Source organism: Botrytis byssoidea (assembly GCF_014898295.1).
Source record: "Botrytis byssoidea strain MUCL 94 chromosome Unknown BBYS_012, whole genome shotgun sequence".
NCBI lineage: Eukaryota > Fungi > Ascomycota > Leotiomycetes > Helotiales > Sclerotiniaceae > Botrytis > Botrytis byssoidea.
Window position 1 is genome coordinate 495,379 of NW_024065853.1, and position 12,147 is coordinate 507,525.

Genomic DNA, 12,147 nt, shown 5'->3' on the forward strand with positions numbered 1-12,147 from the left:
CATGAATGTAGGTACATATTCTAGTCATCAAGAAAACGAACTTAATCAATTCTCCTCGTTGAGTCTAATTGATCTTATGAAATTAGTTCTAAGCTACAATGAAGTTGTTGAAGAATTGCAAAGACACAAAATCTCTCTCCTAACACCTCGGCTTGATGATCTTGTTCCAAACCTTCGAAGATACCCATTCCTCACAGTTTCGCAAACCATCACCATTGATCTCTTCCAATTCACGTCAATATACGCATCTCTGCACTTTGCGAGAAGTTGATGGGCACCTCTCGATTCTCTGCTTTGTTTCGAGAAAATTATATTTCGAGATGCGATTCTTCCAAGCACATCCACATATTAACTATTTTGAGCGGGTCTGTGAGGTCGAGAGTGATCTAGAAAAAGTGATTCTGAAGCGACTACTTTCTTAGTTTTCGTTTATAATCAATCTAAGTTCTCGATACTTCATTGAAACATCATCTTGGACTTCCTATACCATTCACAGCAACAATCCAGACTGATCCACCCATCCAGTCGGATCAAATAAACTTCATGATGGAAGAAAATAAACTCACTAGAGTGGTCATCAAGTAAGTCTTCTTCTCAGTATTACCTTGCTCTACATGATTCACACGATTCATATTATCATCAACACCATATGAAGATAAATTTAACAAGTTTTCAGATCCATTGGACGGGAGGTCGTGCATGCCAAAGTCGGAAAGGACCTGCAGGATTTCGGTGTACACAAAAGCCTTATCTGCCACTTCTCCCCATTTTTCAAGGCTGCATTTACTTCCGGCTTTGAAGAAACCACCACTGGCATAATCAAACTTGCCGATGTCGATGTTGAAGTTTTCGAGTTATTTTTCAGGTGGCTATACACGCAACAAATCGGCGAGGCCGAACAAGATGAAGTTGAATTCGCTCTGTCGATTGATGATGCGAAAACTAGCCATGACTATAAACTTCATGTTGGCACTCTCTTACGACTCTACATCTTCGCGGACATGATTAAAGTACCGACTCTCAAAAATGACTGCATCGAGAAGGTCTCTCGTATGGGCTCTTCCGAAAAGGAATACTTAACCGAGTCTGAAAATGTTCATTATGTTTGGGAGCATACGAGAGAGGGGGATTTGATCCGCAAGCTTTTTATCGATACGATTATTTGGGACTTGGGGGTAACATCATTCAGCAAAACTCTTGATCAACTTTCTGAGGAAGTGAGATTTGCCATTTTTCTTGCCATGAAAAGAGTTATTGATAATGCTCGCACAGAAATAAAGGAGATGGGGAAGAAAAAAAGAAGATTCAAGACTCTCGCGTCTTTGGATAGTCCTTTAGAAGATTCAAGTAACTATCATGAGAGAATCAGCGCAGAAAACAGCAAAGATGGAGATGTTGTATCTGAATCTAGGGCCGAGGTCTCCGATCAGAACATGTATGAGGTCGAGGAAATTTTGGATTCTAAATGGGTGTATGGCGGGATATGTTACAAGGCGAAATGGGTTGGCCATAAGCACGATGATCAATATTATTCGGCGGAGAATTTTGGAGGCGCTCAGGAACTTGTGAAGGAATTTCATCTGAAATACCCACACAAGCCTAATTCTGGGTCGTACTACTAGTTCTGTTCTCCTGTTCTTGCGTGGAGTTGAGAGCTAGCCAACCGCAGTGTCTCTATAGTTAGACCTGCGGTGTAATAATTAGAGGTATTCGTTTTTTCAATTTGATTGGTTCATTATTCGAATAGTTTGGAATATTAAACTCTTTTCAAACATCGAAAGCTCATTTTTAGTCTATCAGTTCGGACTACTGAACACCTTGAACTTGTGCCGCACGATGCATGAAAAGTACTTGCATACTCGTATAGTCAGTGATCAGCAGATAGCTTGCAGGAAATTCTTTGCAGTCCTGAGAATTTACTGGCTGTTGCAAAAATCTTTGTATCTTTCTCTTAGCACTTGCGGGGAATGTTCTTCGAGATAACACATCACTCTCCACGGGGCTTCCAACCAAAAAGGATGCCTGTTTAGTACTGATTAAAGTACTATCACATCGTTCGTTTATCTTGCAATTGGGGAAGTGCACCACTATCTATGTAATTATTCCAACGCGAATGTCTCTCATGCCTATCAGTCTTTACATAATCTCCCATCCGAAGCTACAGTCATAAGATCACTCCCAACAGACGTATGAGCGTACAAAACAAAATTTGGATCATAAGACAACTTCACGTCCAGCAATTGATCGTAATTTTCACCATAATAATCCTCCTTCCATGTGGGATTATCAAATGTTGCCTCATTCATGTAAGACCCGCCACCAGTGGTCAGGACCTTAAACTGGTCTTGGAATGCATTCACTTGAGCTTGAATCTGATTTATTGTCTCTCTTGAAGCTGCTGCATCGATGCCAACATCAACGTTTAGCCAATAGAGAGAATCACGCCATGCAGGAAGAACAGCATTGGAGCCTACATGGTTCCCAACGCGAGAATGTGTGACGTTAGCGGCTATTCCGTTGATTCGTAAAGATGTTGCGGGGATTCTGGTCGTGCTGATAATGTCTTTGAAAACAGAAATTAGATCAGTGACATTATTTTGGATGGTCGAGCGGGGAATTAACCGTCCTCCAATAATATCATTTGTCGTATAAGGTCCATAGGGAAGACTTCCGGTGTAATGCCCGTAGTGGTCGTAGAAGTTTGGCCTATCACTTGTTTCGTATGCTGCAAATGTTAGGTTCATTGCTTGAATCTCTTCTTTGTACGAAGCTAATGCTTCGGCCATCGTCGAGGCATTTCCCCCCGGCAATGTAGCAAATGCAAGGTTGAATGCATCGCTCGTGAAGCCCCAAACGGTGGTAAAGCCTGGTATTTGGTCTAGAACCAAAAGGTGCTTTTGCCAAGCTTCGATTGCGGACCAGTACCTGGCATCACCAGTATTGTTGATGGTAAATGATCCACCTGCAACTATACCGCCAGCGTGGACTTTCGTAGTCAACGAGATTACCACGGCGTATGTGCCTCCCCCGCCGCCGCTAAGTGCCCAGTAGAGATCCGAGTTTTCCGTAGGAGTAGCGATGAGATGGCGACCATCAGCGGTTACAACTTCAAATTCTAATGCATTATCCGCGCTGAGACCGTATGTTGCTCCGAGGGGACCATGCCCGCCACCTTGTACATATCCACCAGCCATGCCTACAGTTGGGCAAAAGCCACCCACAACTCGCAGACCGTTCTCAGCAGCAATTTTGTAAGCTTCAAAGAACTGAATTCCAGCTCCAACTTTGACCGCAGGGCCAGTGTAATTAGTGCCGGTATAGTTGAGAAACGAGATATCTTTGAGGTTGTGAGTCCATAGTGCGAGGGATCCTTCGTCATTGGATCTACCGATGTAGTCATGACCAGTATTCTTAATTGTGATTCGTAATTTATTCTCCGTTGCGAATTTCAAACCGGCAATAACATCATCAGCACTGCTGGCGTTGATGGCATATGAAGCAATATTTCCTAGATTGCATGTCGCATTTATAGAAATAAAGGGACTGCAAGAATCATTAAGCCAGTATGGTGCCATAACATTGACTGGATCCGTGAAACTTAATGTTCGAATTAGCTTTAGGTTTTTGACCAACATATTCGTCGATTTGGAAAACCAATCAGGACTTACTATGTAAGTGGTGCTGTCCAAGTATTTTCTATCTCTGTGCACTCGGCTGAATCATAGTCGGAATTGTGGCAGCTTTGAGCCAAAAGTCTTCCGAGGATGAGTTTCCCATTGATAGATTGATTCAATTGCTGCCAGTTTGCAAGACTAGGCCACTGAAGATCCGTTGGGAGGTAGTGACAATTACTTCTTGGTTCAAGAGATCCGTCAGATCTCTTCGCCGGCGCGGCAGTCACTGTTGGAAATCCGAACAGGGCCACAGTTGCAGCCAGAGCAAACGGTGATTGTGCAAGCATTGTTTTTGATTCAGAAATTGGTTATAGACACAGAGAGAAAGTACCTCACTAAATCATCGAATCGATAATCCACAGGAATGAAATCTTAAGTCTTGCCATCATATTTATGGCAACTCTTTTCTCCCTACCAAACTCTAATCGTCACCGCTTCTAAACAAGATTCCGTAAGTTCTGTTATTCATCGTGTGAGCAAGTGTCAGCCCTAAGGGCATGGACAATGCTGAATTGCGTATAGAGTTTGACTTGAAGGATCAGGTACCGATCCATATTCCACATTGCTAAGTTCTCTTTCGCACCGATAACGATTACGAGGTGAAGTATCGTACCATTCGCAATCACCATCGGCAAACTCTGGTTGAAGATTTATCGTGAAGAGCTAGTTGATCTGGGATCAAATCCTTCCTTCTAAAACTTTGTGCAAGAAAAGGGTTATGAAATCGCCGCACTGTATATTTGACATTCCTGTAGTGCTTAGACTCCGCGGAAGCTGACGAAGTAATTTCGATAGCCAATCCCGTCGGGTACGCATGATGCAAGGTGAGCATAAACGCGGCTAATTGCTTACTTTGCATGACTAGCCGATTCGCTAACCCCACAATTATTCCCAGGTAACCGATTTCCCTACTACGTGCACGTCCCTGCTATATGCACGATCTTGATCACCCATTTTGAATCACTTTAAAAATTAATAACAATTCCAATTTATAAGATAAAGAGCTAGCAATTTAATTGATAAATGACAAGATATAATACTATCTAAAAACATAATAAAATCTTCAGATTTTGAATTTCGATGGAACTCGTAGTGCTCGCCCTCTACTAGATCGCAATATGACCTCCTCCTCCTTCTCCTTCGAATTATTAGCCTCTACAGCATCAGAGAGCTCTATAGTCTTTGTTGATGTTAGATCTATAGTAGAAGAAGCTTTGGGGAACTTTTTATCTCTTTTGATTGGAGATTTCGTTGATTTTAGAGTCTTTTTAACCTCCTCTTTCGCATCACGTGCAATCTGACGATCAACCTCCCTCTGCAATACTCTCTCTTTCGTCTCAATCTCCTTCCGTTCCTTCTCAGCTTTCTTTTCAGCTTTTATTTGAAGCTTAGCTTCCTTCTCTTGCTCCTCTTTAAGTGCTTTATCTTCTTGATACGCTCTAGCTTTAATAATAGCAGAGGGTGACCATAAAAACGCACCATTCCCCTCCTCTCCAATGAGATTTAAACGCTTTGAACGAGCTCTTTTCCTTTTTTCAAGCTTTAGAGCCTCTTCTAAACCTTTAGATCTATGCCCCTGTATAGAAGCTTCAGCTCCTAATGTAGTTGCAGCCTTAAAAAGCTTTAAAGTGATCTCATGGGTGGGAGCGCGACGAAATTCTAATTTCATTCTACGCATCGCTTTTGACGTATACGGTGTAGCAAGAGCATCCCTGCGAGTTTTAAATGATGTAGGTGGCGTAGAAGGAGCTTCCGGAGCAATACAGTCGATCGTAAGACTCCTATTCATAGGATATATGCCCGTTTTTTCGAAGGATCGTAAGATATTATGCCTCGTACAAGTGAGCTCCCAAGCCTTTTTAAATATGCCCCAAAACATGCGCTTTGTCATACCAACAATTCCCCCGCTATTGTGCATCAAATCATTCAATAATGTACTGTAATTCGTTGAAAGGGCACCGAAGGTTCCAACGTCGAGAGGCTGTAGTCGATGTGTAGAATGAGGGGGGAGAATTAAGACAATAATCTTTAATTCATCGCATTTTGAAAGGAATTCCATATTGACATGACTAGAGTGACCATCGACAATAAGTAGACGATATCTTCCACCTGCTTTTCGACGTGTAGCAGGGTCGAATACGTTTATAAGCCAATATAGGCCAAAAGCATTCGACGACCACCCATTGCTTGAGGCTCCAAAATAGGCTTTATCCTTCTCCCCTACATCCTGAACCCATGTATTTTGTAGATCCCCTGAGTCTCCTTTATAAATAAGAGCGGGAGGGAGAGCTGTCCCATCAGCACATATAGCTGCCAGTAGAGTAATAAACTCTCTTGATCCATCTTGCCTAGCTTTTGTCACTCTGCCTCTATTATAGGCGCTAGCACTCATTATCCTCTTCATAGTCCTCCCCATACCGATCATAAAGCCCTTCTCGTCCCAATTGTATATATCTCTCGGCCGTATATCGTATTTTATGGTCACTTTTATCAACTAAATTAAAAAAAGAGGGGTATTAGCAAGAGCGTTTTAGGTAATAAAGATCAACAACAATAGAAAATAGCTCAAACCAGATCATAAAAGTAATCAAATATAGCAACATTATCGGCTTTCACACGCAAATTATCAATGCAACGGAGATACCGACTTTTAAGACGTGTTGAATGCCTCTTGACAAAATTGCTAGTCCAGTTCTTTCCCACCTCTCTGCCTAGGATCTCTTCTGCAAGGTTTCTGACTATGCGGCTTGTAGGAGGGATAGATCTCTGTGTCAGCTTGTTGATTTGATCAATTAAAACCTCCTCCTGATCACTAGAAAGCGCTTGTTTCGTATCGGAGAGGAACTGTTTTCTCGAGGTGGTTTTACCTCTATGCCGCCGGGAGAGCGTGGATCGATCAATTTTGAAGAAATTAGCTGTCTGGGTGTATTTAGGAGCTTGAACCCCTTTCAAATGATCTAATGCAAGCTCTATACGAGCCTCTAAAGGCATATCATCGATGTTTGAAGCCATAATGTTGATATTTCCAAAGTCGTGCACGTAGTAGGGACGTGCACATAGTGGGGAAATCGGTTAATCCCCAACCCATGTTACCGAGCGTTTATATGCAACTTGCTGACCTTGCATGAAGCTTATCCCGTCGATCCGTACCTGACATTCTTTCCCGTTACAATATGACCTCCTTCATGGTGTTTGTCATCATGGCTTTTATCACCACTTACTTGGACTGAATTGGCAATGAAGCTGCGGAAGTCAAGCACTCAAGGCGATGGCATCGGTAACCCAGAGTATGCAGAGTAATGCCACACATTTCTAGTTCCGCTTGCATTTGTAACGCTTGATTCAAAGCTGCCACTATGGAAGCTTGTGCGATATAAAGATGCTTCTCTGACTTTTTGAGTTGCGATTTGGCATCAACAATCAGATCGACAATCGCTTCTTTCTTACAACTTGGTCTCTTGCATAATTATCAATCCAATACTAAGTCATCATGGCACCAACTATTGTTCTCATTTCTGGCGCCAACAGAGAGATTGGCAAGGGGATTCTCGAACTTTATCTTTCTAAGCCAAACCATACTGTCATTGCGGCAAACCGCGATCCAAACCACCCTTCCTCCAAAGCCCTCGCTGATTTGCCCACGGCTGAAGGCTCGTCCCTTATCCTGGTCAAAGTTGATGCTACTGTCTCCACAGATGCACTCGAGGCTGTGAAGCAATTGGAAGCTCAGGGTATTGATCATATCGATATTGTGATTGCGAATGCTGGCGTTTGCTACGTTTGGCCTAAAGTTTCGGAAGTAAAGGCCGAAGATATTCAAGGCCATTTTGTTCCAAACGTACACGGATTTATTTGGCTGTATCAAGCTACACTTCCTCTATTGAAGAAGTCCAAACTCGGAAAATTTATCTCTATTGGTTCTTCCGCAGGATATCTCACGGTAAGTTTACTCCCAGATCTCAACTCACCATCGTAACTTTTGGCTAACGATTTTTCATCTAGTAATTCATCCTCTTCATGAATAATCACAAGTGACCAAAGCGAATAACATGTATTGACATTTTGCAGGAACCAATTAGATATGCCGAATTCAGTCTACGCACCTTCTAAAGTTGCCGTACATTGGCTTACAAAAGCTATTCATCGTGAAGAGCCAACTCTTATAACTTTCCCCATTGATCCCGGGTAAATTTCATCTCATGGTTCCTGTAGTGGAGCATCATCTTCGTCTTTGAATCCTGCTAACATGCTATCCAGATGGGTCCAAACCGACCTGGGAAACATTGGTGCTAACCACTTCGGGTTCGACGCAGCTCCTCTAGGAGTTGCAGAATGTGCTGCTGGATTGGACAAGGTTATAGCTGAGAGTACCAGAGAGACCCACGGAGGAAAGTTATACAAGTGGGATGGCGAGGTTCTCCCTTGGTAGAGGTATTCTTCTAGTACTTCTCACGATATATGCTACATTAAGTATAGAAGTGAAAACGTGTACTTCAAAAAAATAAAAATCCCATGTTCATACTCTTTCAGACGGTTTCGAACAGTTTAGTTTCTAGATTATCGCTGTCGGTATCACGTTCTGTTGATATTGAGCACATCCTGCCTCGCGTGCGATTCCAAGGACACGAAAATTATGTTATTCTCAAAAGTGATTTATAAATGCTAGGCAACTTATATACTTTGGCAATTTTCGACATGCTGGTGCATACTCTATTCCACATCCAAAACCAGCTCTGGATTTCATAGTGACCCTTGAAAGGTAAAGTCAATCCCCGCTCATCGGTCAGTCAGGAGCAAATATCGTGCCGAGACATGTCTTTGAAAGATCAGTCAGGGATTTAAACTCCACACATGTCACTTCTTGAAGAATTGGAACGTTCCCATCTTGTCAATTACTACTCTAAAGGCGCAACTGTGCCAAGTGACCTAAACAGACATGGCTGACACATGAAGAGCCGCAAGTCAGCAAAAGCTAAGGCAGGACACATTTCATATCACCATGTCATCTTAAAAATTGGTAAATCACTCGCTTGCACCGTACATGCTGTAAGTCTAGCCCATCAGTGGGCGCATGGGCTGATGGGACACTTCCCAACTTTCGAAATTTCTAATAAATTGGTTCTTCAATTGTTTAACATTAAAGCTCATAATTTTATTGTTTCAAATTTAATTAATGATTGCAACGACTTCCAGGATATCCAATTCGTTGTATCGAGAGATATTCGCAAGTCCTTTTTTGTAATGTCCCGTCAATCCGTACACCCACTGATAGCCATATCTTTGAGATCAATCAATGAACTTGTCTGGACTTCGCCCCACTACATGCTTGCTCAGAATCATACTATTGGGGTTATCATGAATATCTTGCCTATCTTATGCAGGCTTTTAATTAATGTCTTGGGGACGTTTGTTCTGCTCTAGTGAATGAATAAATTTTGATCTGTCCCAGAAAAACTATCTAACTTACTACCAAAATACACACTTCTTATTCTCCTCTGAGATCCACCAACAGATCTCCCCCAAAATGATTGAGAGAGTTATCAATTTCTTATCCTAACTCGTAGACCTGGGCTACCTTTGGCGGGAAAAAGTATAATATAATCGTGATTCAAGTCAATGTCTCTTTCACGGATTGTGTCAAACAATTCCAACGTCGGTCCGTCTTGTCCGCGATAGATGTCATACTTCTGAATAATAGTCGCAAGAACTAGGGACGTTTAGAGACGTGCAAAATTCATCCTATTTTTACATGCACGTGTTAGATGATATGAACAAAACAATTATTCATAGATTTTGGCTCACCCAATGCAGTTCCTTGTACCTCGAGCAAAGCCAATAAAGGCTTTGTCAAGTCTCGGGTTGTCAATCCACCTCTGTGGACGGAACTCATATGGATCCTCAAAAACATCTGCATTCATATGTGCGATTTGAGGCGTCATATTCATCGAAGTACCGGCTGGAATGACATACTCCTTGTCATTCTTCTTGTCATGGTACAAAGTTGGAGTCTTGGGAGAGACTCGTGGCAAGCGTGAGACAACGCCGGGGCGAATACGAATTGTCTCTTGAATCACTGCGTTCAGGTATTGCAGGCTTTCTACCTCAGAGAAAGATGGAAGGCTATATGAGTTTGGAATAGCCGCAAGTATCTCCTCCTTGACCTTCTTGAATTCCTTGGGATTGGTGAGTAGCTGAAAGAGAGCAGACTGAAGCGTATACGCTGCGTTGATGTTAGCTAGAGTCACCAGATCCAAAGATTCTCTCATAAACTATTTTTGACACATACCCGTTGTACCTTCTCCTGCAAATACAACTAACTGAGCTTCATGGGCTAGCCTAAGATTGGTCTTCTCCTCATCAGGAAGTTTACTACTTAATACGCCTTCAAAAATAGTGGTCTTGATTTTTTCAGGGTTTGGAGAATTTCTAACTTCATCGACACGCTCTATCCACATCTGATATACCTGAAATCAGTATGCTAGAATGTCTTCAATGATTGGACAACTCACCGCCGCTTTATCCCACATTTCGGTTAGAGATGGGATAAAGGTTTCGATAGCCCAAGGTGGTGCCGATGCGAGCAATGTACCAACCCAGGGAAAGTGACAGAAAGTATGATTGAGTTTAAAGAAAACATCGGTAGATTCCATATAGGGCATGGAAAAGTCTTCCTGCTCTGGAAAATGGAAAGATTCTCCAAAAGCATACTGCGTAATAAGATCGCTGGTACAAGTCCGGAACAAAAAATGCATTGGTAAGACTTGCTCCGTCGTCCCAGCAACTTGCATTCTAGATAGAAGCGTATTGATGTATTCCTTCATGACAGGCTCTAGTCTTCGAATACTAGCATTTGAAAAGAAATTGGTGATTTTGTTGCGTCTTTTGCGGTGCATATCATGATCGATTATTGCAACTATAGAGTTTTGAGCTGTGATGGAATACATACCAGTCAGCTTGGGAAGTGGATATGAAACTTCGAGCGAATTAAGTGAAACATTTTTTTATTCTTACTTCCTGTTCTTCTACCAGTAAAAAAGTACTTGTCAGTCTGTCTCCCAGGTCCAGGGAAGACCGAATCTATAAAATATGGATCGTTCAAGTGAACTTCGTAAGGATTGGTGCGCACAATAGGCCCTGAGATTTCCACATTAGTCAATTGAAATGTGTGTAGAATGGAAAATATACCATATTTTTTATGCATCTCGTCGATCTTTTGGTAATATGTCCCTCCAAGCCAAATATCGTAATAGATCTCATACCAAAATGTCACAGCTTGCGACAGAGAAAATCGGAGCGTTAGTCTACAATAATCGCTGGGGATGTCGGAAAGCCTCACCTGCTATCTTTGGTCCCGGTATCCTGGCAATGGGAGATAATGTTACTTCAAGAAAACTGTCAACGAGATTGCCCAATAAGGTCTGCCAGGTCCTCAAGCTACATACATCGATATACTGCAAGACCAGTAATGTAGACAAGCCACAGTGAAATGATAAGATACAAAGGTGTCAGGGTCAAATAGTTCCTTATGTTCCATAGATTTGAGTCAAACAAAACTCTCGTCTCGGAACCATCCACAGAGCTGCGTAGAAAGTCACCCAACCTTGAAATGATATCGAGGAGCTTGATTTCAGCCATCGTGGTAGTAATCGGAGGGTTGTGAAGAAATTTTGTGGATTTCACATTGCTTAATATCTACAATTTTAACGGAATGAAATCTAGATAGAGGCTAGCTTCAAATATGCCACCACTTTTTGAGTTCATTAGCAATCTTACTTGCAGCATTATATCAACCGCTATGCACCCATTTTAATCCCTTGTTTCCGCTCGAAATATGAGCACGCGATTTGTATCAGTCTATGCATTGTAAGCTGTATTGAAGGCTACATTGCAGGTTTAGTTGTAAGACTCGTGCTCACTAGTATACTTGCGAAGATCATGTTCCTTTCCGTCTGGGTGAATTGCGGCATAGACCAACGTTCATGCACCTTGGTTAATAAACTTTAGTTGCCTAGTTTTAGCCTGGAGAAAGGTCAAGTGTCTGTTAGCTGACGGATCCTTATCTAGTGCTCTTGAATCATGATTCAAAGTTACATACACCGTCACAAGGAAGATCTCCAATAGTCCTCATTGCAGTCCGAGAATGCAAGGCTTTATCATTCTGTATCTAACTAGAATAGTGAGATTTTCAACACCTATTGAAGTAGCCTGAATGTTGAACTACTTGTGAAGAATCATGGCATCATCCAGTCTGATAGCCTGGCTTATGGTCACTTTGACAATCATAGGACGATTTATCCAAACATCCTCTATAGCTCAGCTAGATATTCGAGAGGTTAGAATGGCACAGCGTTTCAAGTAGAATTATATTGCTTTTGTTTCCCTGAAAGTGCAATGAAGGAGTATAATATTCCAGCCAACTCATCTAGTCAAAACTTATTTCTCTTCAGACATTCGTGCAAATTCACAACGCGTC

General features: G+C 42.0%; 4 protein-coding genes across 4 annotated transcripts; 2 read left to right on the forward strand and 2 right to left on the reverse strand.

Annotated features, from left to right (window-relative positions):
* Positions 1 to 546: 546 nt before the first annotated feature.
* On the forward strand, positions 547 to 1,622 carry EAE97_006556 (uncharacterized protein; the record flags this gene model as incomplete). Its single annotated transcript, XM_038877069.1, has 2 exons — positions 547 to 581; positions 677 to 1,622. The coding sequence occupies 2 exons, from the start codon at positions 547 to 549 to the stop codon at positions 1,620 to 1,622; spliced, it is 981 nt and encodes a 326-aa protein (XP_038732001.1).
* A 9-nt stretch (positions 1,623 to 1,631) lies between these two features.
* EAE97_006557 (uncharacterized protein) lies at positions 1,632 to 4,255 on the reverse strand. Its single transcript, XM_038877070.1, has 2 exons — positions 3,669 to 4,255; positions 1,632 to 3,597 (listed from the first exon to the last, which is right to left on the reverse strand). The coding sequence occupies exons 1-2, from the start codon at positions 3,959 to 3,961 to the stop codon at positions 2,130 to 2,132; spliced, it is 1,761 nt and encodes a 586-aa protein (XP_038732002.1). The 5' UTR covers positions 3,962 to 4,255; the 3' UTR covers positions 1,632 to 2,129.
* Positions 4,256 to 7,164: 2,909 nt separating this feature from the next.
* Positions 7,165 to 8,103, forward strand: EAE97_006558 (uncharacterized protein; the record flags this gene model as incomplete). The annotated part of the gene is made up of 3 exons (XM_038877071.1): positions 7,165 to 7,646; positions 7,743 to 7,859; positions 7,932 to 8,103. 3 exons carry the CDS (start codon positions 7,165 to 7,167, stop codon positions 8,101 to 8,103), a joined length of 771 nt encoding a protein of 256 aa, XP_038732003.1.
* Positions 8,104 to 9,214: 1,111 nt separating this feature from the next.
* Positions 9,215 to 11,309, reverse strand: EAE97_006559 (uncharacterized protein; the record flags this gene model as incomplete). Its single annotated transcript, XM_038877072.1, has 8 exons — positions 9,215 to 9,381; positions 9,496 to 9,894; positions 9,961 to 10,129; positions 10,184 to 10,587; positions 10,686 to 10,808; positions 10,860 to 10,946; positions 11,011 to 11,055; positions 11,117 to 11,309. The coding sequence occupies 8 exons, from the start codon at positions 11,307 to 11,309 to the stop codon at positions 9,215 to 9,217; spliced, it is 1,587 nt and encodes a 528-aa protein (XP_038732004.1).
* Positions 11,310 to 12,147: the final 838 nt, after the last annotated feature.

Excerpts from the sequence above, each read along its gene's own strand:
- EAE97_006557 (XM_038877070.1), bottom strand. The coding sequence starts at position 3,961 with ATGCTTGCACAATCACCGTTTGCTCTGGCTGCAACTGTGGCCCTGTTC. Across the intron at positions 3,598-3,668 it reads TGGACAGCACCACTTACATA|TTTCACGGATCCAGTCAATG; the intron begins GTAAGTCCTGAT and ends TCGAACATTAAG.